General features: G+C 42.2%; 1 protein-coding gene across 2 annotated transcripts in view; it reads left to right on the top strand.

Moving 5' to 3' along the window:
- ATP11A (ATPase phospholipid transporting 11A) overlaps window positions 1-26170 on the top strand; it is a 140599-nt gene that overhangs the window by 5538 nt on the left and 108891 nt on the right. The window contains exon 1 of one of the 2 annotated variants that reach the window (XM_039878802.1): window positions 20981-21155. The exons of the other annotated variant lie outside the window; for it this stretch is intronic. Coding sequence (XP_039734736.1) covers window positions 21123-21155 — 33 coding nt within the window. The 5' untranslated portion in view covers window positions 20981-21122. Of the gene's footprint in view, window positions 1-20980; window positions 21156-26170 lie in introns of those variants that run through there. 2 annotated transcript variants of the gene reach the window in all.

The raw sequence follows: 26170 nt of genomic DNA, 5'->3' as shown, positions 1-26170 counted from the left end.
TGTAACAGAAGAAAAAGAAAACTGTCCGGAGGCTGCTGTTTCCCTGCCACTGCCTTTAACAAAGGTTCATTGTTTCTCAGCGGCTGACGGCCCCAGCCGGCCGTTAGTCACAGGTTTGAGAAGTCCAGGGTACTGAGGTTTGAGACTGGAAGAGGGCGTTATTAAGCGAATTAGCTTTTTTTCTGGTATAGGAATTACCTTAGGCAGTCTTTCATATTTATGAGCTTTCTTTGAGAAGGAGACCTTGGCAGAAGATGAAAGTTTTTCTTTTATCCAATGGGAACGCTAAACCGAGGCTTTTTCTCCTGAGTCTATTCACTAACCAGAAGACTCGGGAAAGAGTCCAGGTAACCTGTGTGCACCTTCTGTAGTTGCTCCTTAGGGAGGTCAGTCTTAGTTACCTTTATAGGTGGAGAGAACTTCTCTCTCTGATTCTGGTAAGGTGTAGGGAAAAGCTTAGCATACAAAGGCTCCCCTTATTCCTCAAAGTCCATATTATATCGTGAGTGGTAAACATCAGGTGACACCTTTGTTTTTTTCTCAGTAATAGGTTCTAGAAAATCCACTTACAGTAACTGTAGGTAACCAGATTTATAAGAGAAATGCTTTATTGGGCAGGGACGTTCTTTTCTCAGCCGCATCACCCAGGAGGTATTTTCTTTCCTGTTTCCTCAAAGGGAAAATGGGAAAAGTAAGAGTGGAACTAGAATTTACTTAAAGTGTGCACAGCTATTTTTTAATTTCCCATCTCTTCCAACTCTAACATCTTGCAATAGAAAGGAAGGTTGAATTGTGAGAAATAATGCGCAGTCTGTCTCCTCGAGAGATGAAGGGTGGAAGGGCCATCTATCTTCCAGTGGCCAGGGATCACTGCCTGATGAGTCTGACCTTCTTACTGGTTCCCGACTTCTTTATCCTGTGAGTGGGGCAGACATACGTCCAATTCTTGTTCTGTCTTTTAGTTTCTTACTTCCTCCAGGCCTTCAGCTGTTTTATGTTATATCGATCTATATAAATTTCAATGTAGTTTACTTTTTGAAATTCCCTTTTGTTATGTTACTAAATTTGTGACATAAAATTTTCTCTCAAATCTAAGTAGTAAATATTCTTTAATGAACTTTCTCACCATATGCATTTTTGATAATGTCCCTGGACTGCAAATTATGAGATACTTTTATTATTTCCATTTTTCTCATTCCACGTCTTTTTTTTTTTTTTTTTTTCAGTCTGATCATTTGGCTACTTTGTCATATTCACATACAAACTCATTCATTTCTATGCGATTAAACTCATGTATGTGCTGTTACACTAATTTGACTTTTTCCAGAAATAGTCATCATCTGCTTTCTTATAATTTGGTTATCTTTCAATACGTAGGGCCAAATTATATTTCTTTTTGCTAGAGGAAAAAAAAATCTGGGATTGACTATTCATATCTCTGCAGTTTTCATATATGACTTATTTTATAAACATGAGTAAATGGCTTAAACCCTGTTCCCTTCTAGTGTTCACATAGTCAGAATTTCTAGGACAAACAAAACTTTTCGACTCCTTCTGATGCATGAGGTTTGCCAAAAGATGAAGATGTCCTTGGAAAACATTGTTATAGGTATTTTATTCTGAGTTAATTCTAGAAAGATAGAATAGACAAATGGATGAGACAGTTCTGTTCCAGGATAGGCCATAGATACTCCAAAGCATGTATTACTGGTTGTTTGGATGTTCAGATTGATATAGCCATGTAGAGATATTTTGTATTTATAAATGGCACAGTTCTTATATACCAGGAAGCAGTTTAATCTACTTTTTAAATAAGTTTTTAACAAAGTGAATAAAGAGCTAGTGTCATCTGATTTTTAGAGATGTGAGGTTGGAAACCTAGGTTCAGGTAGTTTAAATTCTGAGAGAAACCAGTGTGTAGCTTCATGGGTTACCTGTAGATTCTATGGGCAAGGTTACAGTGTAACCTTGGGCAGATTGCTTCTTTTTCTCTGCTCAGTTTTCTCATCTGAGAATAATAGGAGTATCCATTTCATAGAGTTATCGTGAGCATTAAATGAGTTACTACAGATCAGGAGCTAAGAATGGTGCCTGGCTCCGAGGAAATGCTCAGTGAATTTATCATTACTAGCTGTTAACATAATTTTGTCCCTGGGTTGGTTGGCAAGGAGAGAGTGAGCAGTTCTGTTGGTTAGTCAGTACCAGCAGGCAGGAGCCCAGGTTTGCAGTGGAGAGGTAAACTGGCTCTTGAGCAGGGTATAAGGCTCAGATAGGATTTGGCAAACTTAAAACAAGGTGTGCTAAAATACTAAAGACCAAACAAAAAGTCTATAGGCCACATTTGCCCATAAAATTTATTTATGACTAAGCATCCCAGGCCAGGATAACCTCCTTGGCCCAACACTGCCTCTCTTCCCTCTCTTCCATGCTTCACATTTAGAAGATTTGACTTTAAAGTTCTGTAGTTCAAGAGCTTAATTTTGTTCTCTGTATTTGTTTTCAATACTTCAGCCTGGATATTGTTTACTAGTTTTGTCCTGCTGCTTGTCAAAGTTGCTACTTGTTTCTATCTTATAAATTTTTGCTTTCTAGGGTATTTCTTACATTTTAAGAGCAAACTTCTGAAAAATCTAAAGGTTTTCCTGGCTGAAAGTAGATTGTTTTTGAAATAGATTGGTTACATTAGAATTTTCTTCATAAGAGAAAAATAAACATTATTGGTCCCTGGAGAACTTCAAGTATAGCTATATACAAAGTTTAACCATTTTTACATATGCACACGTGTCTGCTTTTTTTTATTTTGTATCACCAAATGGCTTGTGAGGTGAATGTCAGTGTTCACCTGTGAGGTTGCCTATTCTAAAAGACAGATGTACTTGTTTGACTTGGCTGTACTACTTTGTTTTAAAAACTTAAAAAGCCGTGTAATTTTGGAGTTGCCTTTCCTTATCCAGCTTCAGATGATACGGTGGGACCTTTCTGTTGTTCAGCTCCTGTAGTCTACACCAAAGGACCACTAAACTAAGCCACTTTAACCACAAAGGCCTTTACGTATTTGAAATAGGTGACCTTTAGGCATATTATCCAAGACTAATAGGTGGTCTGGCTCTGGCATTGTGGAGCAAGGCTGCGGTATGGCCTTGTAAAGCGTTAACTCACGAGCTTACCAAGCCTGATACCTGTCTTCAACTGGACATTTTAAAGCAGTCTGCCTAGATGTATAATTTAACCTTGATGTTCTAGTTATTAAGTTAAATTCCTTCCATTCTTTCGATCCCTATTTAATGTCTGCTTATGAGGAGCAAATGATCTTGAGAAGCTTTTATTTCATGCCAGAGGGTAAATTTAATAACACGGGGGAAAAGGAATTTATATTATTGGGCTTTGCTATAGTGAGTTAAATTTCTAGGGATGAGAACGCTGTCCTCAGTTTACAATTGGTTAAAACTGCATTAAATTCACTGATGAACATACCTAGCTGCTTAGGAGCTTAGTAGTCCTCTGTTTACAAATGTGCTGGGCTCTGAAACCTAAATACAAGTTGTTTCTCGTTGCTGGGACCATATGTTTCAATAGAAACAGGGTTGATAAAAGATGGTTAGATCCCCAAGCCCCAGACTTATAAATGCTTTTTTAAATCAAGTTAAATGTAGGCAGAAATGCTATTTATTTGGGATAAAAATCAATGAAAAGCAATTTTTATAGCATTAGAAATTCAACAACATTGAACAGGGACACAGTGTTTTTGGTTTCACTTGGACACTGGTATCTGAGGAAAACAAAATAAATTGTGGAACTCAAAGTTCAGCGTCAGAACCTAGCAGGCTTGGGTTCAGACCTTGATTATGAAACCTTGGGCAAACTGGCTGATGTCTTCATACCTGGTTTCCTCATCTTGAAATGGAAGTGTGTTTAATGTACCTCCCTGAGGGGTCACTGTGAGAATTGTAGGGGACACAGTGTTTGCATAGGTAGGTAGGTGCTCAGTCAACAGACATCTTTGAAATGTGAATTTAACGCTGCTCTGCAACCCTTCAATTCTCACCTGCTTCTTCAGACCTCTTACCCCTTCCTCTTCACATGGAGAGTGGGTGACCTTGCCTTATACTTCACAGAGAGAACAGCCGTCATCATATAGGGGAGCCCCTTTCCCATGCATCCCACCAGCCCCTTCCTTTTTATGTTCTTGCCTCCCTTCTGGTTTGGGGCAAGGACCTCATTCTGATAAAGGTCTGTCCTGTAGCTTGTGCTCCCCTCACCCCTCACATCCCCTCCATCCCTCTTTTTTCTGAATCATCAATGTCTCCCTCTTTAGGGTGATGTCATCTAGTCTCTGTGGCATGTAATCATGCCTTCATATCACCTTTTTAAAACAAACTTTCTTGACCCCATGTTTCCCTTCTCATGTTACCCTTATTTTTCTGTTTCCTTCACGGCTAAATTTCTTTAAGGTGGCTGACACTTATTTCTTTTCTCCCATTGCATCTTTATCTCACTCTGGGTGGCCCTTCTCATCACCTTCTCCATCAACTTCCAGGTGGCCCCCTCCAGTAGTCACCTATCTGCCCTCTTGCTGGACCTCAGTAGCACTCAAGAGTACTTAAATGCTCATGGCATACATTTAATGAGGGGCCTGTGTGTTTATTGATACGTCTGTGAGCTAAACAGGAAGAAGACACCCAAATCCTTGTCCCTGTGGCACTTACTTTTAGACTGAGGGTGGCAGGCAGAAAACAAATCACATAAATAAATGTTAGAGTGTGCTAGAAAGTGATACATGCTGGAAACACTAGAGTGGAATCATAGACTGTAAGTTGGAGTTCGCAGGCCTTACTGAGCATCGGCTTGAAGTGGTGAGGGATCGGCCATGCTGGTGTTTGGTGGGGTGGGTGGCGGGTGGGGGGGGTGCATGCCAGGCAGAGAGAAAAGCCATGCCATAGGCCATCAGCCCTGTGGCCTTTCCTGATTGCTGACACCCCCTATCCAGTCACCCCGTTCCTTCTCCATCAACATCTCTGCCTAGGAGAAGACCCCAAATACCTTCTTTATGTCTGTGGATCCTATATTGCTTTCTGTTTCCCATCTTTTCCCCACTATGCCTGGAACTGTTCCTGGTTCAGAGTCGGCACTCTGCAAACCATCTGCTGAGTGAGTGAATACACTTCTTATCATTATTGTTAATGAGAATATTGAAAGTTGCCCTTGGATACTTCTGAAGGAAGCTTCATGTGTGATCAATGACATCTTTTTAAATTGTGTTTATTATTACTTCAAACTTTTGGATTCTCTTTCGTTGGTACATTTCATGGTCATAGAAATATGGGAATGGACAGGGAAGGTATCTGGTTCAACCCCCTTAATAAACACTAAAGTGGGGGAAATTAAGTCCCCAAGGTCACAGCTCATGGTCCCTGCACCTCCAATAGGCAGACTGATTCTGTTAGTAGCTTCCCTGTGCAGTATGTCCCTGTGTTCTGACACAGAGCTCTCTGTGGATTGTGGGCTGATCCTCTGATAACCAGGGTCCCTGTGATTTGTTTTATTTTTTCTTGTGCTCATTCCTTGGACAGAGATCCTGGAAAGGAGAGACCAGAAACAGTGCCCCTCTCCTGGAGCCCAGTCAAGAATAGGTGCTCTTAACTGGTTCCTCGTGGGAGCCGAGCTCCCTCAAAACAGTGTGCAGAAGTTTTTGCATGTATGCGTTTTGGTTTCTGTGTAGAGTTTCCCAATTTTTGTTAGATCCTCAGAGGAGTGCCTGCCCTACTTAAGGTTAAGAACCCTTGTCTAAGAACAGAGGTAGGAAACTGGCCCCTTCTGATGTGGTGGCTTCTGCCCACCCAGGGGCTTCAAAACTGTTTGAGTTTTTTGTCAACATTTAAGTACAGGTGAGTACACATAAATTTCCCCACATTTTCCAAAATGGCATGATCTGGCAATGCTGCACTGTTTGGCTTCCCCATGACCACTCCTGCTGGAGTGAGCAGCCATTCACAGAGTCCAGCGCTGTCCTGCTGCTTCTTCAGTCACTGCACCTGAGCTACTTGTGATACCCCTCCCTCTGCCCTCCCCCCTATTCCCCGCCCCTGTCCCCGTGCCCACCCCGGGCAGGAAGCAAACAGGCTCTTCCGGCTTGGGTAGACACTTGAGGAGCCTAAGGCAAACTATTCACATTGTTTTTCAAGTTTCTTAATGTGCTTCAACTGCTTCCGGCTGCTGTCCCTGGGTGCGCTTTCTTTGTTTAGAACGTGCCTGACTGGTTGCCAAAAGCAGAGGATGTTTCTGTTTCCTTCAGAATATGTCCTGGGAAAGAATCTCTTTTTAGCATTATCTACAGGAGGGAAGTTTGGCTTACTCATGCTGGCATGCCGGGACAGAAAAAAAAAAGAACAAAAAAACCCCACAAACTTTAGACTGAGAGTCGAAAGAGAGGAATTTTGGTTTCCTCTGTCAGCTGTCACCTTTGTAACCTGGGCGAAGGCCAGACTCAAACATGTGAGCACTGTGGGCAAGTTAATCAATACTTACCTCTGCACAGCAACCCTTTAAATAGTTTTTCCACCTTTTTAAGTGGAGCGAAAAGAAACTCATTTTCTATTAATAAAAATGATATACTTCTCTCTTTATGCTCACAATAAGGAATTTGTTAGTATCAAATTTATGCCTACCTGAAATTGCCTCTGATTTTCTGTCACTCATAACTCAATTGAGTTACTCATTCTCTAAGGATGAAGCTAAGTTAGGTGACTGTATTTTCAGTTTCTCACCCTGAATGTGTTTAAGTAGTCCCCTCTGAGCTCTCCTGATTTTTTGGTCAGCAAAGTGTTTCCCATTTTTCTGAGGTTTTAATTTTATTTTTTATGGGTTTCAGAACCAGAGTACTTGTTATGAGGCATATTAAAAAGTTTACAATTTAGACAATAGAAGCCGCATTTTGCTAGAAGACAGCAAGCAGCATGCCATGCATTACTTGGTTACAAAATCTCCAGTGGCTCAACTGCAGAGTTGAAGCAACGTTATTAGCTGGCTGCACTCAGGGTTGGTGGTCCATTGAGAAATGTACACAGTCTGTTTTGCTTGTAAAAATTTTTTAAAAGATAAGCTGCCACTGGCAAGAAGTGTTTTGACTTTCATTCATTTTACTTCTGTTGTGTTGCGACTAACACTTGTTTCATGGATTATGTAATTGGTAGAGGCTAGAGTTAACCAGCGCCTTAATTGAGATTCATGCCAACAATGATCTTCTAGATTGGGGCACCAGCAGCCTTTTGGATGGCAGCCCTGCTCCTAATCCAGCTCTGCTCCAGGCAATTCACTTAACCCCCAGAGGCAACTGTAAAATGACACCGATGGCATTTGTTGTATCTGCTTCTCCGTTAGGATGTTGTAATGTACTCATGTACACAAAAATAACTTGTACATTGTAAAGGGCTGTAAAAATATCTTAGGAAAGAGCTGTCAATTTCTTGTGTATCTCTTGTTACAAAGGTAATTTTTTTCAGCTCAGAAAGGAAATGAAAATAAGGTAATTTTCATAGGTTGGAAGACAAAAGAATTTCGTGAAAAGGTTTATCACTACTGAAGAAGTCTCTTCGGCCAAAGCCCAGTAAAGTCTGTGTTCAGCAGAGATGGGAGAATGTACAGCCTTGCAAATATGGCATCTCTAGCCTTAGCCTCCTTGGCCCCTCTCCCCATGCCCCCAAAAAAGGGAGTAAGAAGGGCTGCTGGGAAAGAGACCCTAATTACTGTGCTTACAGGTACCTCCCAGAAGCAGCCAGAATCATCTTGGTGCCTTTTCAGAGGAAGAAGGGAACTGTTTTTCATTGGTGTCTGGTAGGCAGGGTCCTTTCCAAGGGTTTCATTCATAACCACTCACTTAATCTTCACAACAACCCTGTGAAGGAACACTATGTCTCTTCTGCACAAGAAAATGATCTCCATGTAGCACATGGGGATGGATCTTTGTCCAACTCTAACCCTTGTCCTGTCCACTATGGTTTACATCCACTAGGGTTTATCTATGGCTAAAGGTGATCGTAGGCCCAGTTTGCCCAGTTCAGCCTAGTTTATGCTGTTATGCTAGTATACTAATTAAGAGCATCCTTTTTCACTCACAATTCACTAGGGTGCTTATGTTACCCCTTTTATTTTGTTGGCGAAGTTATCCCCAGGTGTAGTTGCATGGACCTGCTTTTCCCCCTCATGAGATTAGATTTAGGTAAACCACTGAGGGGAACAGCCTTCAGGAGGGTGTGGAGGCAGAAGTTAATGAACTAGTGGCGAACTGGAGAATGAGTGTTCTTTGGCACCTTTTATATATTAAAGAGCGCCATTTGAAAAAGCACATTGCTTGCTTACTGTTTTATCAAATAAATACAGAAACAGAAATAAATACACAAAATCTGGAAAGACAAAAGTAAAAAATGAATATTTAGTGGGAATGGGTTATTTTTTTAACTGTGAAACATTTAGGTGATTGGACCATTATTAGATGTAATAGACCCACAGTTTTCATGACTTGATCAATCTAAGGTTGTGTGTATTTATATCTTTTTTTCTTTTTGATGTTTCTCTTTTTTCCTTTGCAGGGGGCTGGTGGGAGATTGGTGGTTGGTATTAAAATAAGACTATAGCATATTGTTTTGAGTTGTGTATTATAATCTAAATCCACAGCGTCTGGCTTTTTGATGGAACAGATGTCACGGTGTATGCCACATAACTGGATTGGACACGTCAACTTAGTAGACTAGGAGGCTGCTGGGTAATGATCCAATTCTTCTAGTAAATGGAATTGCATTTTAGAGACTTCCTGTTCTGTCAGCCTGCCTTTGTGCAGGATGACATTTTACCTCTGGCAAAATTGGAAAGTGAGAGTTAGAAGTTCAAGTTGAAATACTAGTTAGAATAATGGACATGTTGTTAATCTCTATAGTTATCTGTAGCATCGCAACCAAACATGCTACGTCAACACTGTTACTCACACATCTATAACCTCATGGATTTTCATAGCAATCCTTAAGTTCTCAAACCAACTGTTGTCTACTTCTTAATGAAAGTTGTTTTTTTTTTTAAATCACAACCTCATTATCTTTCATGAAATATTTTCCTATGCCGTTATAAGCATATATCAGAAATGATCCTAAGCATTATCACCTTTTGATCAGAAATATGACCTCCGATGGTTAGAATCATTCTGGATACTTTTCACTTACTTTGCCTACAACTTCAAGGTTGAGTGGTTCCAGCCTTAAATAAAAACCATAAATGATCATGACACTGTTTAAAGCCACAAGACCCAGTGCAGAATGGTCCTCTCTAAACTGTCTGTGCAAAATGAAATCCTGAGGTTGAAGGATACACTTAACTAAAGATCTCAAGTTCATATTCTGGGAACTGTGAGTCTGAGATTGATGTGTTGGTATACTCCCTCCCTTACACCTGTTCCAAGCACAGAGGCAGCTTGTCTGCACCTCTTTTCTCTTTGGACAGACCTCAGGGCTCCCTGGGAAGAAGGCAGCCGCTTTCTGGGCATTACATAATCTCCCTGCTTCAGAGAAAAGAGGATTTCCTCCAACCTATTTTCAGCAAAGGATTAGGGACAATGACATTCTGCCATTAGAAAGTCATCTAGATTTTTGTGTAATTTTTCAAGGAAGTCTCAGAGATTGCCCACTAAAACATAAGTATGGTGATAAAATCCTGAAATAATTATTGATACGGAAGATATGTGATTTGAAAGTAAATCAGACCTAGATTTATCTGTCACTTTCAAATGAAATATCTAATAAAATATCTGAAAGTGATAGATAAATCCTATGCATGTGGAATACTTTAAATTACCTTTTCTATTTAGAAAGTGTTCGGAAGTAGTTGTTTTGATTCAGATAAACATAGATAAATCATCAAATGTTAGATAACCGTGAAGTATACGCATGCATTTTTTTCCCCGTAATAACCCACTTTGGTATAAATCTGAAAGCAACATGCATAAAAAGAAAGCTGGAGTGATTGTCATGATGATGAAAGTTTTAGTCCTCATATCTGATGTTCCTTAACTCATTTCACAATTTCTCTCACATAAAATGGGAATAAAATATACAACCTCTTGGCATTGAAGAATATGTGTAAGGGTAAAACAGTCAAGATTCTTATAAAGAAAGGTATTTGATGTACTTAGTACATACTAGATATTCAACATTTGATGATCATCAAATATTTATTGAGTACCTGTTGTATGCACTGGGCGTTGAGTGGGGAGTAAGATTCACAAACATTCTGGCTCTCCTGGAGACTGTATTTTGGTGGTAGATGATAGAAAATAAACACACATAGCATGCTAGGTGTTAGGAAGTGCCGCAGACAAAAATGAAATGGGAAGAGATCAGGAGAAGTGTGGGGGTGGTTGAGAAGGTCAGGGTGGGCTTCCCTGGGAAGTTAGCAAGAGCCAGGTCCTGAAGGGCTGGGGGAAAGGGAGGATGGTTCCAGGCAGAGGAAACTTGAGGGCTGTGCCCACTGAAGCCTGATGGAGGAGGAGGCAGGGCCTGAGGGGGCAGGGGCCATGGGACTGGGGGACGCAGTGGGGTGAGGGATGATGTGAACAGAGGGATGGCGGGTGACTGACATCTTATTTAATAGGAGCACATGGCCACGCTTCAAGTTTCATTGCTTAAAATATAGAATGCATGTGTTGCTTTTAAAGTTTAAAATTTGTTTTAATATTACATGGCCAAATGAGAGAAATGTTACATTATAGATAAATTAGGATGATTTATAAACATTCCAAAGATGTGTTGATTTATTTAATGAATATACAATAGATTGATGTATGGGTATTTTTTTTATTGTGGTAAAATATAATAAAATTTACCACTTTAATTATTTTTAAGTAATAATTCAGTGGCTTTAAGTACATTCACATTGCTGTGCAACCATTGCCACTATTTATTTCCAGAACTTTTCCATCATCCCAAAACAGAAACTGATTTATAGGCAATTTTAAGTAGCTTATTCTACACTTGATGTATATCTTGCTTTTTTGGAACATTTTTTTTTTTTTAAATCAATTAAAAAGACCTTAATAGGGTCATGAGAAGACTTATTGAAACCTAAGCACTAATTAAATTTTAATGGAAAATGTACCTAGTAGGAGGGTGTTTTTTCTTTTAAATAATTGGTGATGGTAAGTTTTATTAAAAGTTAAATACTTAAATGTGAGGATTTATTTGAGCTTTATGTTTTGCTTTAATATGTGCTTGTCTGAGAATAAGATGAGTCGTGATTATTGGTCCAGAGAAGAAAATCTGACTTTTGTCTTAGAGCAGTTATTCTTCAATAAGAGGCAGAATATCATAAAGTTATGTTTAGTTGGCAGTACATTCAAATAATACAGTCATGGTGATATTCATTTAATGATGTTATAATGTTACATTGGCTTTTTCCTAAGTGCATTTAGAGAAATAGGAATTAAAGCATTTTATGTGAAATTTTCTTCCAGAAACTCTGTTCTGCTAATTGACTAGTTTGAATACATTTTCTATTTTCAGATAATCTGTAACATTTATTCTTTTACTATTAAAAAAAATACTAAAAAATAGATTAATTAAATTAAAAATTATATTTGTGAATATTTTTCTGTAAAATTATTGGTTCTGTGAGAAGTAATTTCCTGTTATTTCTACTCTAAAAAGGGTATGAAATTTTTTCTTAAACTGAAATAATTCTTTGATTTCATAAATTGCACTATTGCTTTTTAGAGAACTACATGGTTTCAAAGGCTACAAGTCTTTTATTAGTTCTTGATTTATTAACAAGAAACTTAATTGTAAAAGTGAATAATTATGTCTCTTAAATAGTTTGGCTCATTAAAAAGCCACAGTTGTAACAGTGAGTTGGCTAGATGTCATATTTAGCAGGTAATCTTTGGAGTTGACAGAAAAATAAAAATTCGAAATAAAAAGAGTATTAATGACTTTTTTTTAGCACCCTCACAATTTCACTTCATTAAAAAAAAATGAGTTGACTTTTTTTTTTTTTAAATCAATTTATTACCCTTGCAAATTCAGAAATGTTTTTACATCTCACAAGCAATATCTCACCTATGCAAAGTCTTCTGTTCCTTACTCAGAATGTGGCCTTTTTACTGTGGAGCTGACACAAAGCACTGACTTTTATTCTTTTTTTGTCCCTATCCTGCCACAGACAATCCATGCACCTTTAGTCATTTTCTCAGCAAATGACTTACCTCCTGCCTGTATTGTGAACTCATGAGAGAGGGTGAGTTGTATGCAGAATTCAGTATCATCTATATCGGATTTTATTTTATTTTTTTAATGGGCTGGGTCAAGGAAGAGAGCAATTTGGTTTATGTCTTATCCTAAAGGCCCACTGGCCAGGCTCTGAGAACAGACCCTAAGAGAGAGTTCACACTGCAGAATATTTACTAGGATCAAATATCTAAAGGGAAAGAAGAGGGGGTGGAACTGGGCAGAAGCTGACTGTCATCATGTCATCAGTCATCCCCAATAGCTCTGTGGCAAGTGGCTGCTGTCACCGTGGCCCACATGGCCAAGCCTCTGCCCTTCCTGGCTGGAGCTGCCCACTGGAAGCTGTGTTGACCCACTTCTCCAGACAGCACACCTTCCCGTCTGCCTTCCTGTCCCCTGGGCGCTGTGCTAGTCCCAGGAGTCGGGAATCAAGGTTGTGTGGAAACCTGGAAATGCGAGGGACATGGACAGCGTTCGTTCTCCTTGTTCAGCATCCAACAGGGTCATCTGTGTAATGCGGCAGACCAGCTTTAAATAAGTGCTCAACAATCATTTTACAGAGATGTTCTAGACTTTTACTTTGCATACGTGTCATTTAAGTTATATCTGCTAGACTCATGAGCCCTTTTAGAAAAGCACATTCTCAAATAGATTTTGAATTATATCTTAATGGCCAGGACATGGCCCCCAAACACACAAAAGCTAGATGTCAGTTGGCATTGTGAGCAAACAATCTACATTTGTGTGTGACTTTTGGAGTGAAACTTCTTACTTCAAAAGCATAATTCCTACATATGTGCTTCTTATATCTGATCAAAATGGAGGCTTGAATTCTACCTGCTCAGGCACAGCCATCATCCCTACAGCTGATGCGAACCCTGGTGGTTATTTGTGATTAGCAATGGTGCTGAGTGGTGGAGTTCAGAGAAGGGAAGCTGGAGCTGTGAGGGACAGTGACTGGTCAAAGGGCAGCCAGGAGGACTTGTTTGGCAGGACAAGAAGGAGAGGCAGAGTGTGGGCACTGTCATGCTGCTCCATGCCAGGAGCACCGAGGCACCAAAATTGTTGAAACAGGGACTTGGTTCTCTAAGTCTTGGGGTCAGAGGTCACTCATGGCTGGAGATATTGGAGAATGGAATTTGGCTCCTTTTGTATTTGAAGGAGAGAGAAAGAACCCAAGGGGCGCCCAGGCCCTGTCTGCCACTTCAGCATGACAGCACAGATAGCAGGTAGCACATAATAATGGTACTTTTGATTTGGTGCCCAGCCTGGGGCTGATGCTCGGCCAGCTCTGTCCATTTTTTCTCCAGGTGTCCAAGTCCTGGTCCTGCCTGCTTGCAGCCCAAGTCAAGTGCTCTGCCACAGGCCCATAGCAGGTGGCAGGAGGCTGAGGTGGGAGGCCAAGCCTGGCTAGCTTGCTGCAGGTAGCAGCTCTCCTCTCTTCTCCCCTCCTATGGTCCTCACATAACTCAACCCGTAGCACCAGGAGAGAATTTCTAAGGACCCCAACACCCAGACCAAGGAGGGCAGGATGAGAGCAAGCCTCAGACCTGGAGTTCTTAACGTTCTTCCTAAACTGAAGCCACTTTCTTTTCCAATTTTGTTGTAGTTTAGAATTTAGCATTCACTGTAACATTTTGTGGTTTAAAAGTGACTTGAAGTAGTCAAGGGAGAATTTCTCTATGTTAGTTGTTTCAAGATAAAAACTAAGAGGGAAAGAAGCTAACATGTCAAATTTCAGCTCTACTCTATGAGACAAAAAAAATGTAGGAAAAGAAAACGAACCTCCCCACCCCACATCCCACCCCACACCCCGGCCCGAACATGCTCATAAACGACTTGTCACAGCATTGTGTTGGGGTCGGGGCGGGGGGGTGGGGGGGTGGGTTACAGGTTTCGCTTCCATTTTCGAAGCAGCTGGAAGTTGGCTTTCCAGAATTCCAGATTCAAATTTACTAGAGTGGAGTCTCCAGGAACTGGGAGACTGCCCAGATGTGTGAAGTCAGATTTAACTTTTAGATTGATGGGAATAGACCAAAAGGGAGTCTGTGCGTGTCCCCTACCGTCTTTCTTCTCTGCTTTCTAAATATAACCCAAAAGAGCCTCCCTGGGTGACTCGGTTCTGGAGGGTGCAGACGAGGAAGTGGTGGTGAGGCGAAACCTTAATTAACTTTCTGAATCTGAGTCTCCTCATCCCAGCCGCGTCTAGGGGACAAAGCCCTGGACAGGGCTTGAACATCTGATTCTGGTACCGCTGGCCCAGTGTGTGAGATGCAAGACCTTTTACTGATTAGTTTAAAAATTGAAACAGACGGTCGCATGCCTCTTCTCCATGTTTGCTTCCAAGTGCTTTCTCCATTCTTCTTCCCCATGTTTAGTGCTACATACTCTTAGAAAATACTGCATTTGGTTTCTAAATCCCAAAATCTTTGGCCAGCAGCTCCCTAGGCATAAACAATGCAGTGTCCCCCTCTCCACTCTCACCTTCCAGAGATACATGAAATGTTTCTTCCACTGTTCACCCAGGGATTGGGGTGCCAAGGCTGGTTTCTTGCAGCCCTCCTGTCTTGGAGCCCTCCTATCTTGGAGCCCTCCTATCTTGGAGGTGTCATTTAGACCCCCAGCTTATGGATGGTGAGAGGGAGGCCCAGAATGTATAGGCCACCAGCCTCAGGTCACACACATGGGCGATAGGTGGGAGAGGCTGGCCTGTTTCCAGGGCAGGTCCTTTTCCCTTCATTGTATCACCACCACATAACTTTCATTAGGAAGCTCAGCTAGGTTCCATAGTTTTGCCAATAAAGAGTGGGTTGGGAAGGGAGGGGTATCCATGGACAGGCCAGGAGCAGGGGCTCTGTCTTTATTGCCGGAAATGCTGCTGATGATTTACCGGTGGTCAAAAGCCCCCAGCTTCTCTTTGCCTCGGAAACAATAGACCAGCCTAGTGCCCCAACTGAGGCTAAAAACCTATTTCCATCGTGAAGCTCTATGGCCGAGGACCAGTTCTGGCCAGAGAGTGCCCACTTCTGCCTTTTCTTATGTCCGTTGAATAAAATAAAAGTCATTTACTATCAAGTCTTGTTTGTGGCTTGATATTAAACACACACCCAGATGAGTTTGTGCCTTTACCGTTGTACCACTGTCCCAAGTGGGTAGTTTTTATAGTAGCCACCCCCTGGAACTCAGAGCTTGAATAGATCCAGAGTTAGCATCTGCTTGATTATTTGAATGAGACATATTTGATTAATGTGAGCAGAGGCTTGAAAATTCAAAACAAGTTCAATGGAATTTCAGCGGACTTATAATAGTGGTAAATTCATCTGTTTTAGTATTCTGCATGGTATTATATAACACGGCGTTCACAAAGCTGTATGAATATTTGTGTAATGAAGTGATTTTTAAAATTTTCATGTTTCTTGTGTGTGTCAGAATTCATAGTATTGAGCACATTCACATAAAAAGAATTTGCACATCACATAAATGACAATTTTGTAGCATTCTTTAAGTGTCATCATGTCTATCTTTTAGAAGAAGACTTCAGTGGGTATTTAATTCTTGTTTAATGCTGTGGCTTCTAAGGCTCCCATTGTTTCAGGCAGAATGGAAATTTCATTCCCCATTCAGCTTGTGGGAAGATCACATTCTAGCTATTTAATCTTTTGCTGACAGCTAACTGTTGATAAGGATGAAATGAAACCAGAGATCAGTTTGGGTGTACCCAATTGAGGAAAAAGAAAGCCAGGAATGCTGATGAAAAAGTGATAGCCAGGCTAGCTGGTATGGGACAGAGGAGTGAAATGAGATGTGTTTGGTGTTAATTACATCTCATTCTTCCAGCTGTGTGTTTTCTCTGCCTTTCCCCCTGCTTCCTCCCCCTTTGAAATGTCTTCTTCCTCCATAAGCCTACTCTCTCCTGCCTTTACCAGCCCACATCTCTGATTCACTAGGGAGTATCTTCTGGGTTCAAGGATCCCGCAGGAGCCACAGAGACCCTGCTGGGAATATTCTCGTCTCTACCAGAGAAATTGCTGATTGTGGTTTTCTAAGCCTTTAGGGGCAGGGGTAACAGGAAGGTAGAAGCAGAGGTTGGGGGAGGGGCAGGCCTGGCTGTTCATTGGGCAAGTAGCTTTTCTTGCCCCACATCCTATGCTTATTTTGTATGCTTCTATAGTACATAAAGCTTTATATAGTGATAAAGCTTTGATGAAGGCACAAAAGGACACGACAGTGAAATACTCCTGACCATAGGATGGTTGCAAACATCCAAAGCTGTTTGTCTTGTAGTTTCTGATCAATTAGATAGATAATTATGCAGCGATATTTTTTTGTTGTGGTAAAATATACATAACATAAAATTTACCATCTTAACCATTTTATGATCTAAAAATCAAGGCAGTGAGTACATTCACATTATTGTGCAACCATCACTACCATTCATTCCCAGAACTCTTTGTCTTGTAAAACTGAACTTGTCCCCATTAAACACTAACCTCCCGCCCCCCATTCCTCCTCCCATGGCCCCTAGTAACCTGTATTCTATTTTCTGTCTTTGTGATTTTTTTTTAATAGTCCCAATTACCTCGTATAAGGGGAATCATACAGTATTTATCCTTTTATGACTGGCTTTTTACATTTAGCATAATGTCCTCAGGGTTTATCCATATTACAGCATGTATTAGAATTTCCCTTCTCTTTAAAGCTGAATAATTGTATGTATGTAACACATTTTGTTTACCCATTCTTCATTAGTGGACATCATCAGTTGTTTCCTGCAGCAATTTTTATGGACCCAAAACTTCCCCAAAGGACCAGAACTGTCAGGTTGCCCCAAACTCCCCGAGGAGAATGTGTTGGCACAACTCTATATCTATGAGAGGGGCAGGTCCTGGTGAACTGGGGCCCATGTGTTTTAACTTTGTAAGGGCATTGGCTGTATTTCCTCCAGACCTGGGTCTCTCTTCTCTCCATAGCATTGCCCCATCATCTGTTCTTCCTACACTTGATTAAAATCTCCCTTTCTCTGGGAATTCTTTGTTGATTAATCTTTCTCCAAATGCAACCTTGATCTGCCACTCTGCACCTCTCTGCTGCTTTGTGAATATTCCTAAGTAACTTGGATTGGTGCCCAAGGGACTGGAAACTCCAAGGTTGCCATGTCTGGTTGTTGCTCCTGACCTCAGAAGCTTGGGGAAAGAGGTGTCTGCCTGTTTTGAGGTGGAAGACAGGACATGAACGCATCTTTTCCTTAGAAATACTGTGCATTTCTTTTTATTCACACTGAAATCATCTGCACGGAGAAAGAGCTGATGTGTCCTAGTGTTTGGGTTTTTTTCTCCGCAGCAGCCTTAGGACAGGACAGGTCTTGGGGGAAGGCTCAGAACTGTTTCTTTGGACTTTGACTATTGAGGAGACAATCTAGAGACTAGAGATAAATTTTAGCCAGAATTCCCCATCTCCTTTCTGTTTCTGAGCCTGGTTATCCAGCCTCCTGGAGATCCTGTGTGCTTCCTAATATTCCTGCAGTAAATTATTTGGCAGAGCTAACAAGGGCTGTTCCCTGTGCTCTGCACAAAGCAGTGCCTCCAGGCCCCAGGTGTTCCAGATCTCCTGGGCAGAGGGTGTAGGTTACCTCCTGGCCATGCCCCTCCTGGAGAGTTCTGTGCTGCTCTGGGAGCAGAAGTGTGAACCCACAGAAGAAGACTAGTGGCTGACCCTGGTAGTTACCCTGCTTTGCTCTCCCACAACTCAGGGACACTCAGAGGGAGCCAAGACCCTAATGTAAATTCTTTACGGAAGAGGTAAAAGTTTCTGTGAGCCTGCAGCATCTTGATTGCCTTTGGCTCAAAATAACTTCCATGCCAAAGTAGTACCTTTTCGGGAGGCCTTTTCTGAACTCTTACTACCTTTAGCCAGGGTCCTACTTCCAAATTGTGTGTGGTGAGCTTTGGGGAGTGGGGGGATGTTGGGTCGGCACTTCTGGATTGTGGCCCAGCTGCCCCTCTGTTTAGGTTCTCAAAACCTTCCTCCCTGGAGGTTATCAGAGGACCCTGTACCCTGGGATTTGAGTTAGCATTCAGCAATCAAGAGAGCAGTGTGGATTAAAGGCTGGTCTGTTAAAGTATTAAGGGATGAAGAAGTCTTAAAATTTGGACACTGGTTCAATAGAAGAAGAAATTGTGTGGACAGTTCAAGTCTATTTAAACTGTATCTGTGTGTATCTATCACTCACTGTCTTGGCAAATAGCAGGTGGGGCCTGTGTCTGTCCTTTTGATACATGGCCAGATAATTTTATGATCATCTGCTTCAGGTGTATAAACTTTCAGAGAGACTACCTTGTATCGTTTTCTTACATAATTTCCTCCTTTCTTACTTTCTTTTGAAACACTATTAAAATCTAAGGTTTATTAACATGTAGGCTGTGGAAATAATCCCATTTATTTAATCAAAAATATATTCTTGATGCAAAGTAAATATTTCCATTTCATTTCTAGGAATTAACTCAGGAAATCATGGCCCAAATGCATAAAGAAGATCATTGCAGCATTGTTTACTATAGCAAAGAAAGCGATATAGCTCTATCAACAGGAGATTGAAAATTCATACAAGGAATACTATGCAGTCCTTTAAAAAGATGGTGTAGATGTAGATTTATTGATGTGGAAAAAAGTTTATACTTTGTTGGGTGAGAAAAACGTTACAAACAGTGCATCAGACCTGATCCCATTTTTAGTATGAATGCCTTTTTATGGATTCGTGTAAATATATGCATAGAAAGAAATCTGGAAAATTATACCCCAAAATGTTAGCCATTGACTATCTGTGAATGTCAAGATAATGGGTTATTGTTAATTTTGTCTTTGAATCATTCTGATAAGGAGGTTCCCCCAGAACAATTTAAAATACATTTTAAATCACTGTGAGGGGAAACAAGCAGAAAAGAAGGTCCGAGGAAGACAACCTTGTGGACTGAAGACAAAGATCTTGTCACGTGTGCATTTACACACACGGAGTGAAAGGGGAGTAAAGGCTTTAAATGGAGATTAAGGCTGGAGCCCAGGCTGGCATCTCACGACAGTCACTGTTTAAAATAGGTTTCCATGGTTTGGGGCTTGAAGTCAAAGACAAGAGGTATAACCTGAGAACGAGGGACTCGGGAGCTGGAGGGGTGGAGGGCTGGGGTCCAGCAAGATGTCAAAGTGGATGGGAGGGGCAGAAGTGGCCAAGATGAGTCCCACTGTCAGCTGTGGCTGAAGGACATGATAAAGCAGACATCAGATACACACTCTCAGGTCTACCTTTGCCCTCCTCACCCCCAGATCCTTCCAAACTGTGTTTCCTTACGAGCAATGGTGAAAAGGCTGTTTTCCAAATTTAGATTAATGTGAGCAAAAGAAAGAATCGACGGTTAGAGATAAGAACCTAGGGTAATCAAGAGTGTGGGGGCCGCTGGGGGAGTTGTGATGCCTACCTTCACCCCAAACCCTGATAGGTGATGAGGGGGCAGGCTGACATCCCACCATATATAGGGAAGGAGTTTGAGTCATTTTAATTCGAATGTCCTGGGACAATATGACCCAAGAGCCTGGAGTTGTTGAGAATATCCAGGCAGCTGATGTCTGGGTTAACTGATACGAGCATCCGCTGAGTTCCCTCTCCCAGATGGCCAGTGCCTTTCAGAAGTGTGGAGAAACCAGGTGCCTCTGGCAGCCCACCACCTGGAGGCTGCCAAGTCCCTTTGATTCCAAGGGAATCACGTTTACATGTGCTATCTTAGCATTTTGTGGGGATGTATCATTTACTATAATAAAAATCCTGTCATATGGCCTATGTTCTATGACCTCAGTTTTTGGAAAATGAGGTTCAGAGAATTGGCTTCACTTCCAGAGTCATACGTCTGGTTTCATACCTGGTGGAGCCTGTTCTGATAGCAATTCCCAGACACCGGCGATGTCCTACAGTTAGTACCTGCAGTTAGCACAGACCCAGCCACAGGTTAGGGCTAAATCCCACAAGACTGGCCCCATTGCAGACACCAGCTGCAAGTCTCAGGGCACCTGAACTTCTGACCCATCAGCTATGAATTCAGGGTTCCCATAAGACTCTTAGGTTCAATATTTTACTAGAAAAACTCTCAGTTCACTGAAAGCACAATTCTTACCATTCCAGTTTTGTTATAAAGGACACAAGTCAGCATCAACCAAATAGAAGCAATGCAGCGGGGTCTGGAAGTAGTGCAAGCTCTTGCACCCCCCTGTGGGTGGGTCAGGGCTGTCACCCTCCCAGCACTTGATGTGTCCACCCACCAGGAAGCTCCACACACACACTTCTCACTGGCCATGTGGTTGAGCTCTTTTCCCACCCTTTATGCTCCCCAGAGAGATGGAGTGAGAGTTCCAGCCCTGTAATCAGTGTGTGGCCAGCCTCTCCTTTGAAACTGTCCAGAGGCCCACCTGAGTCACCTGAGAAGGTGTGGTCTAAAGGGGCTTGTTATGAATGACAAAAGACACTCCTGCCCTGAAGGAAATTCTGAGAGCTTTGAAGCTCTGTGCCAGGAACCAAGACAACATTCTCAGTCTGAGCATTGCTGTTTCCAAAAACTTATTCCTTGCTGCCTTTCTCCAGGCCTGCTTCGGCTTCTGCCATGGATTGTGGCATAGCCTCTGGGCACGGCCCCCAGTTGGTCCACTGTTGATGGTTGATGCCCCTTCCTAAGGGGCAGAGGCAGTTCCTGGTGTATACTTTGAACAGCACCCCTGCTCAACCCTGTGACTGTTACAGAACACGCAGACTCCTACCCTTCTTGGGAGCTGATTTGGTGGAGAAGGCATCCAGGCAGCAGGTTGGGGCAGACAGGTACCTCCATGATTCCAAAACCTGTGGCCTTCTACGTCAAGGTGAGTGCAGAATACTCCAGGAATACAGAGAAGTGGGTGAGAGGAGGCTTCCGGAGAGGAGATGAGATCTGCATTGAGGGCTATTTCTTATTCCCACTTCTTACCAGCCTCCTTAGGCTGGCATTAAGCATCAAAGCCCTCCATCATCTCATCTCCCTGCAATCTGCCTTTCTATTTTTATTTCTTACTTGCTGCCCTACAGATACCCTCCATGCGGCAACCTAAGTGGACCATCCGCATTTGCCTCAGTTTACCTAAGTACCTCATAGAAAATTTGCATGTAGTAAGTGCTCAATCGGTTTAATGACCCTAAAGACCAAGTACGCATAGTTTTTCCTCTCTGCATAAAATTAGAATACAGTGATGTAATAACAAGGTGAATTAAGTCTGGACCCAATTCCACTGCTGGAGGAAGTGGGGTGCAGACAGTCCCCCACACGTCCAAGCAATTCTCTGACACCAGCAGGGTATCCAAGAATTCAATTCAATTCTGACACTACCTGGAGATGGCATCGGATCCCACAAGTTAAAGGTTCAGGCCCACGGTTCTCCCGTCCACCCCCGCCACCACCACTTCAGATGCCATTTGAAAGTCCAAGTTCTCATCTGGGCTTCTGACCTCTTGGCTATAAATCGGAGGTTCCCACAACCTAGCCTTGGGTTTGATTCATTTGGTAGAGCGGCTCACAGAACTCAGGAAAATAGTTTACTTACTAGATCACCATTTTGTTATAAAAATATACTAAGTGAGAAAAGGGTGAAGAAATAAAATGGAGTCACTATAGTCAAGCTAACCAAGTAGGCTGAGGCATGAGGAAATGATTCTACTCTTGCTTTAACAAGCCTGGAAACTTAAACTTTTGAATTTTCCATTTATGCCTGGATATATATATATCTCCTACAGATAACCCTCTGATTACCCCCTGAAGGACTTAGGAAAGAACATTCATGTATCTAGTCGGCCTGACATCCGTTATTTAGACCACCAGAAAGCTGGAAGATTATCATCTTAGACCAGTTCAGAAGCCAGGAATGCAGAAGTGATTCTTCTCAAGAATGTACTTTTTACCAAAAGATCCCTTAACTTTTCTTTCTTCTTCAAAGCTCTGTGGTTCTTGCTTCATTGGGTTTCCAGTGTACAATTCCTAAAACCCATGAATAAATCTTTATCATTTATTTCTAACCAAAGCCTCCTGATTCATTTATACACCAGGAACAGCCAGATGGAAGACATGCAGAGGGCCAGGTATGGTGAAGGCCTACGGAGTTTCCATTTTCTCTCCAAGTGCACCACCCTCCCCTAGTTTCCACATGTTTATCAACTCAGAAACTCTGAGCCCTATCTTTTTGGGTTATTACGGAGGCTTCATTACATTGTCACGATTGATTAAATCATTGGCTGTTGGCAGTTGATTCAGCCATCAGCCCTTTCTCCCTTCTAGGAAGTCAGGAGTTTAGACTGAAAGTTCCTACCCTATAATTAAGTGGTTGGTTCCCTTGGCAACCAGCCCAAGTCCAAAGGGTCCATTCTAAACTTTACCTTATTAACATAACAAACACTTTTTTGCCCTAGTCACTTAGGAAATTTCAGGGGTTTTAGGAGCTCTGTGCCAGGAACAGACTAAGACCAAACATACATTTATCATAAATCACAATATCACACAAGGCAAATGTCACAATCTCCCTACCCCTCGGCCCGGTGGAGTGTATAGTTGCAGCCTGTGGCTATGAAATACCCAGCCCTAGAGGTCTCCAGAGATCTTCCAGAAGGCCTCTGTTTGTGGAGAGGGACTAGGGACAGTGTCCCCAGGGATGGTCTGTTGGTTACCCAAGTCTTTGAGGTTTGAGATGGGTTGTCCATCTCAGGTGGGTGTGAGGGTGAGGAAGATGAGGCTTGGTCTGGGGAGGCAGGGAGACACAGGCAGCCACCCACTGCCACTGCTGGCCAAGGTCCCAGAGCCTCGACGCTCTCCAGTGCACCAAGGGAGCTTCCTGCTTTCCTGTAAACGCAGTTGGTGGCCAGGTCCCAGGTCCCGGTGCAGCCCTGAAAATAAAGGAGAAGAAGAAGAAGGCATCTCTGGAAGGAGTAGTCATCTGTGGCTGAGAGATGAAATTTGAGGCCTCTGCAGGGAGAGGGTCTGGGGGCAGAGAGAGGAGAGAGGGACACTGTCTACCAGCAAGGAGAGGAGTGTATGCTTCTGGAGGGAACAGGCCTAATAATAATAGCACTTCTAAGAGCTTTTCTCAGCAAATTCCCAGATCTACCCAGTAAAGGAGCCCAAAGGGGTCATTAGCCAGGCCCCAGGCTATAACTCTCTACATGGATCTTCATCTGTGTTGCCTGTGCATCCCTCTTAACCTGTTAGCTGGTGGTGTGTCCCTACTAACCAGTTAGCTGGTAGTAGCATGCTGATGCTCGGATGGCAAGGAAGAGGGAAAATCAATTGACTGTAGCTTTGCAAACTGGAAGAAAAGTTCACTTATTTTGGCATTTGAAGGACTCGGGAGGAGAAAGCGGTGGTGAAGAGTATTACAAAATTATTATGCAATTACTGTGTAAACGTGAAGCTTAAAGAGTTCATGCCATGAGAAGACAAAAGTCCTAATCAAAATTAAAAATGCCACCCCTAACACTACTGTATTTCCTTAGAACGTACAAGTATAAAGGCTTGGGACATGGGAGACTCTTGTAGAAAACTTTTGGGACATTGCAAGTTTTTAAAATTTAATACGCACCTTTAGAACTCTTGCATCTGTCTTCTATGAATTTACTAAAATAACGGTATTATAGGTGTCAATGAGCCTGAACTCTGTTTCTGGTGATAACTTGTTGCTCTATTTCTAGCAAGTGTAATTCCGTATTTATTCTCTTTATTCAACTGATAGTAATTACTGAGCCCACTGTGGACCAGGTATCCATAGTTGCTAAGAATACTGAAAATAAGAATTGGTCTCTTTCCTCTAGAATTTAAAACCTAGTGGGAGAATTAGGCAAAAGGCTACTTTTCAAAAAATATGATAATTGACACATCACCACAGAGAGTGTGCTTCTGTTCTTTGCATGCAAAGGAGTTATGTTAAGTGGAAGGGGTTTTACAAAGTATGAAGACACTGCCCAGCCCCATGCCTGGGGTGCCGGCACCCTGAGACAGCCTGTTTTACTGAGGGCGGCTGGTCTGGGGGCCTTCATCTCACACTAACTCATGTTTCTAGGAGGAAACTCCCACCTGTCCTAGGACAGTCTTTTCAGTTGATGCTGGGGTTAGATAAGTAACTAGGGCTGCAGGAGCATTTGTTAGAGGTGAGTCCAAGCTTCTCATGTTCTTTGCCCAAGTGATTTCTCTCTTTAACGCATAACTTGAAGTCAGTAATAATTACACTTAAGGTTCTCGCAAGGGCCTTTGTCTGATGAGCAAAGGAAAAATATCTCTTTTTCCTACTTTTTTCCTAGATCGGGGTTGACACACTTTTTTGGAAAAGAGTAAATCTTTTAGGTTTATGGGGCTTAAGCATTTAAAATATAGTAAGTATTTTAGGCTTATAGGGTTACATGCTCTGTGGCAATGAATCAACTCTGCTGTCTTCAGGAAAGTGGCCAAGGACTATATGTAACAAATGAGTGTGGCTGTGTGCCAATCAGACTGTGTTTACAATGTAGTCTCCTGCCTTTGTCCTAGACTGAAGGAGTGGCTGTTGGCCCATGAACTTGGTGACCCCTCCTCCCTTGCTTGGCACCTGTGTCACGTCATCAGTATCCATGTAGCTTGAACTACAAATATTACTTATCGCTTACCTCTGGTGTTTGTTTTCTCCATCTTTAACTTGATATCCTTATTGATTGGTTGGACTTATTGGATGGGTAATACATACACATGGTTCAAAATTCAAATGTGAAAGACAAGCATGCACTGAAAGTCTCCCTCTCACCTCTGTCCTCTGGCCACCAGCCTCCCCCCAGGAGGCCACCTCCAGGTTCTGCTGGAGCTTTCTCCAGATGCAGAGAGATGAGTGAGTACACACACATATTTAGATGATGGGAAGGTTTGGCCAAAGCAAGTTTTCAGACTGGCAGCATTTGGGGTGCTTTGTTATGTAATGGATTTAAAGCAAGGACTTTTCTACCCTCTTAAAGTCCAGGATAGAGACCAATCATCTTAAGATTGGCGACATCTTTGATGGGTTAGCATCCAGGATGGTCCAGGGTGCAGATAATCCTCCAGTCGGATTGAGGCATGACTTGCTGTGGCATGCCACTCCATGATTGATCAGATACCGCTCTCATAACTCAGTGTTACTGAGTTCACATTTTCCTCCCTGCAGCCTTCATGGGTTTATCTTGGCTCTGTCCGCTGAAGTGGCACAGGAGTCCATTCGTCTTCTGCCACACCAGCCTTTGCAGAGTCCAGTGTGTCTGCGAGTGAATAACGTCAGAAAGACTGCCACGGCGCCCAGCTATTCTTAGGTATCTTGCTATCTTTAGCTGATACAGTCAGGCCACCATGAGGCCAGCAGGCAGCCCTCCTCATGGGAAGTTTAAGGAAATTGTGAGGCTGGTTCATCGCCTCTCAGAAAGGCAGCACAGAAAATCTGGGATGCTCTATTTTGGAAACTCTTGTAAACAGCTAGTTTGATCAGTAATGAATTTGATTTGAAGCAAATTGGGAAAAAATGATCACTCCTAAATGGCTCCTAAATATGATTTGGCAAATACTTTAGATATAACAGTAATCCATGCTTCTCTGTTGGGCAACATTTATACTTAAGAAAATTAAAAGCCTAATTCTTAGTTACAGATTTGTATCTCGGGGGCAGGATACAGAGGCCATCACATTTCTCATCTTCTGTTTCCATTTTTAAGTGTGTGTTCCTGAGGACGGTGGAGAGGCGTGTTCCTTCGCGGGAAATAAGATAACCTGTGGGAAACCTTGGTGGCTATAAACATAGACAGTGGAACGTGGGGATGTCCTTGGGCCAGCCACCCCAGAGTGGAAGGACATCGCAGAGTAAAATGACAA

Source organism: Pteropus medius, unplaced genomic scaffold (assembly GCF_902729225.1).
Source record: "Pteropus medius unplaced genomic scaffold, Ma_sr-lr_union100, whole genome shotgun sequence".
NCBI classification, from domain to species: domain Eukaryota; kingdom Metazoa; phylum Chordata; class Mammalia; order Chiroptera; family Pteropodidae; genus Pteropus; species Pteropus medius.
The sequence above is the reverse complement of the archived record's forward strand: the minus strand, read 5'-3'. Positions and strand labels throughout refer to the sequence as shown.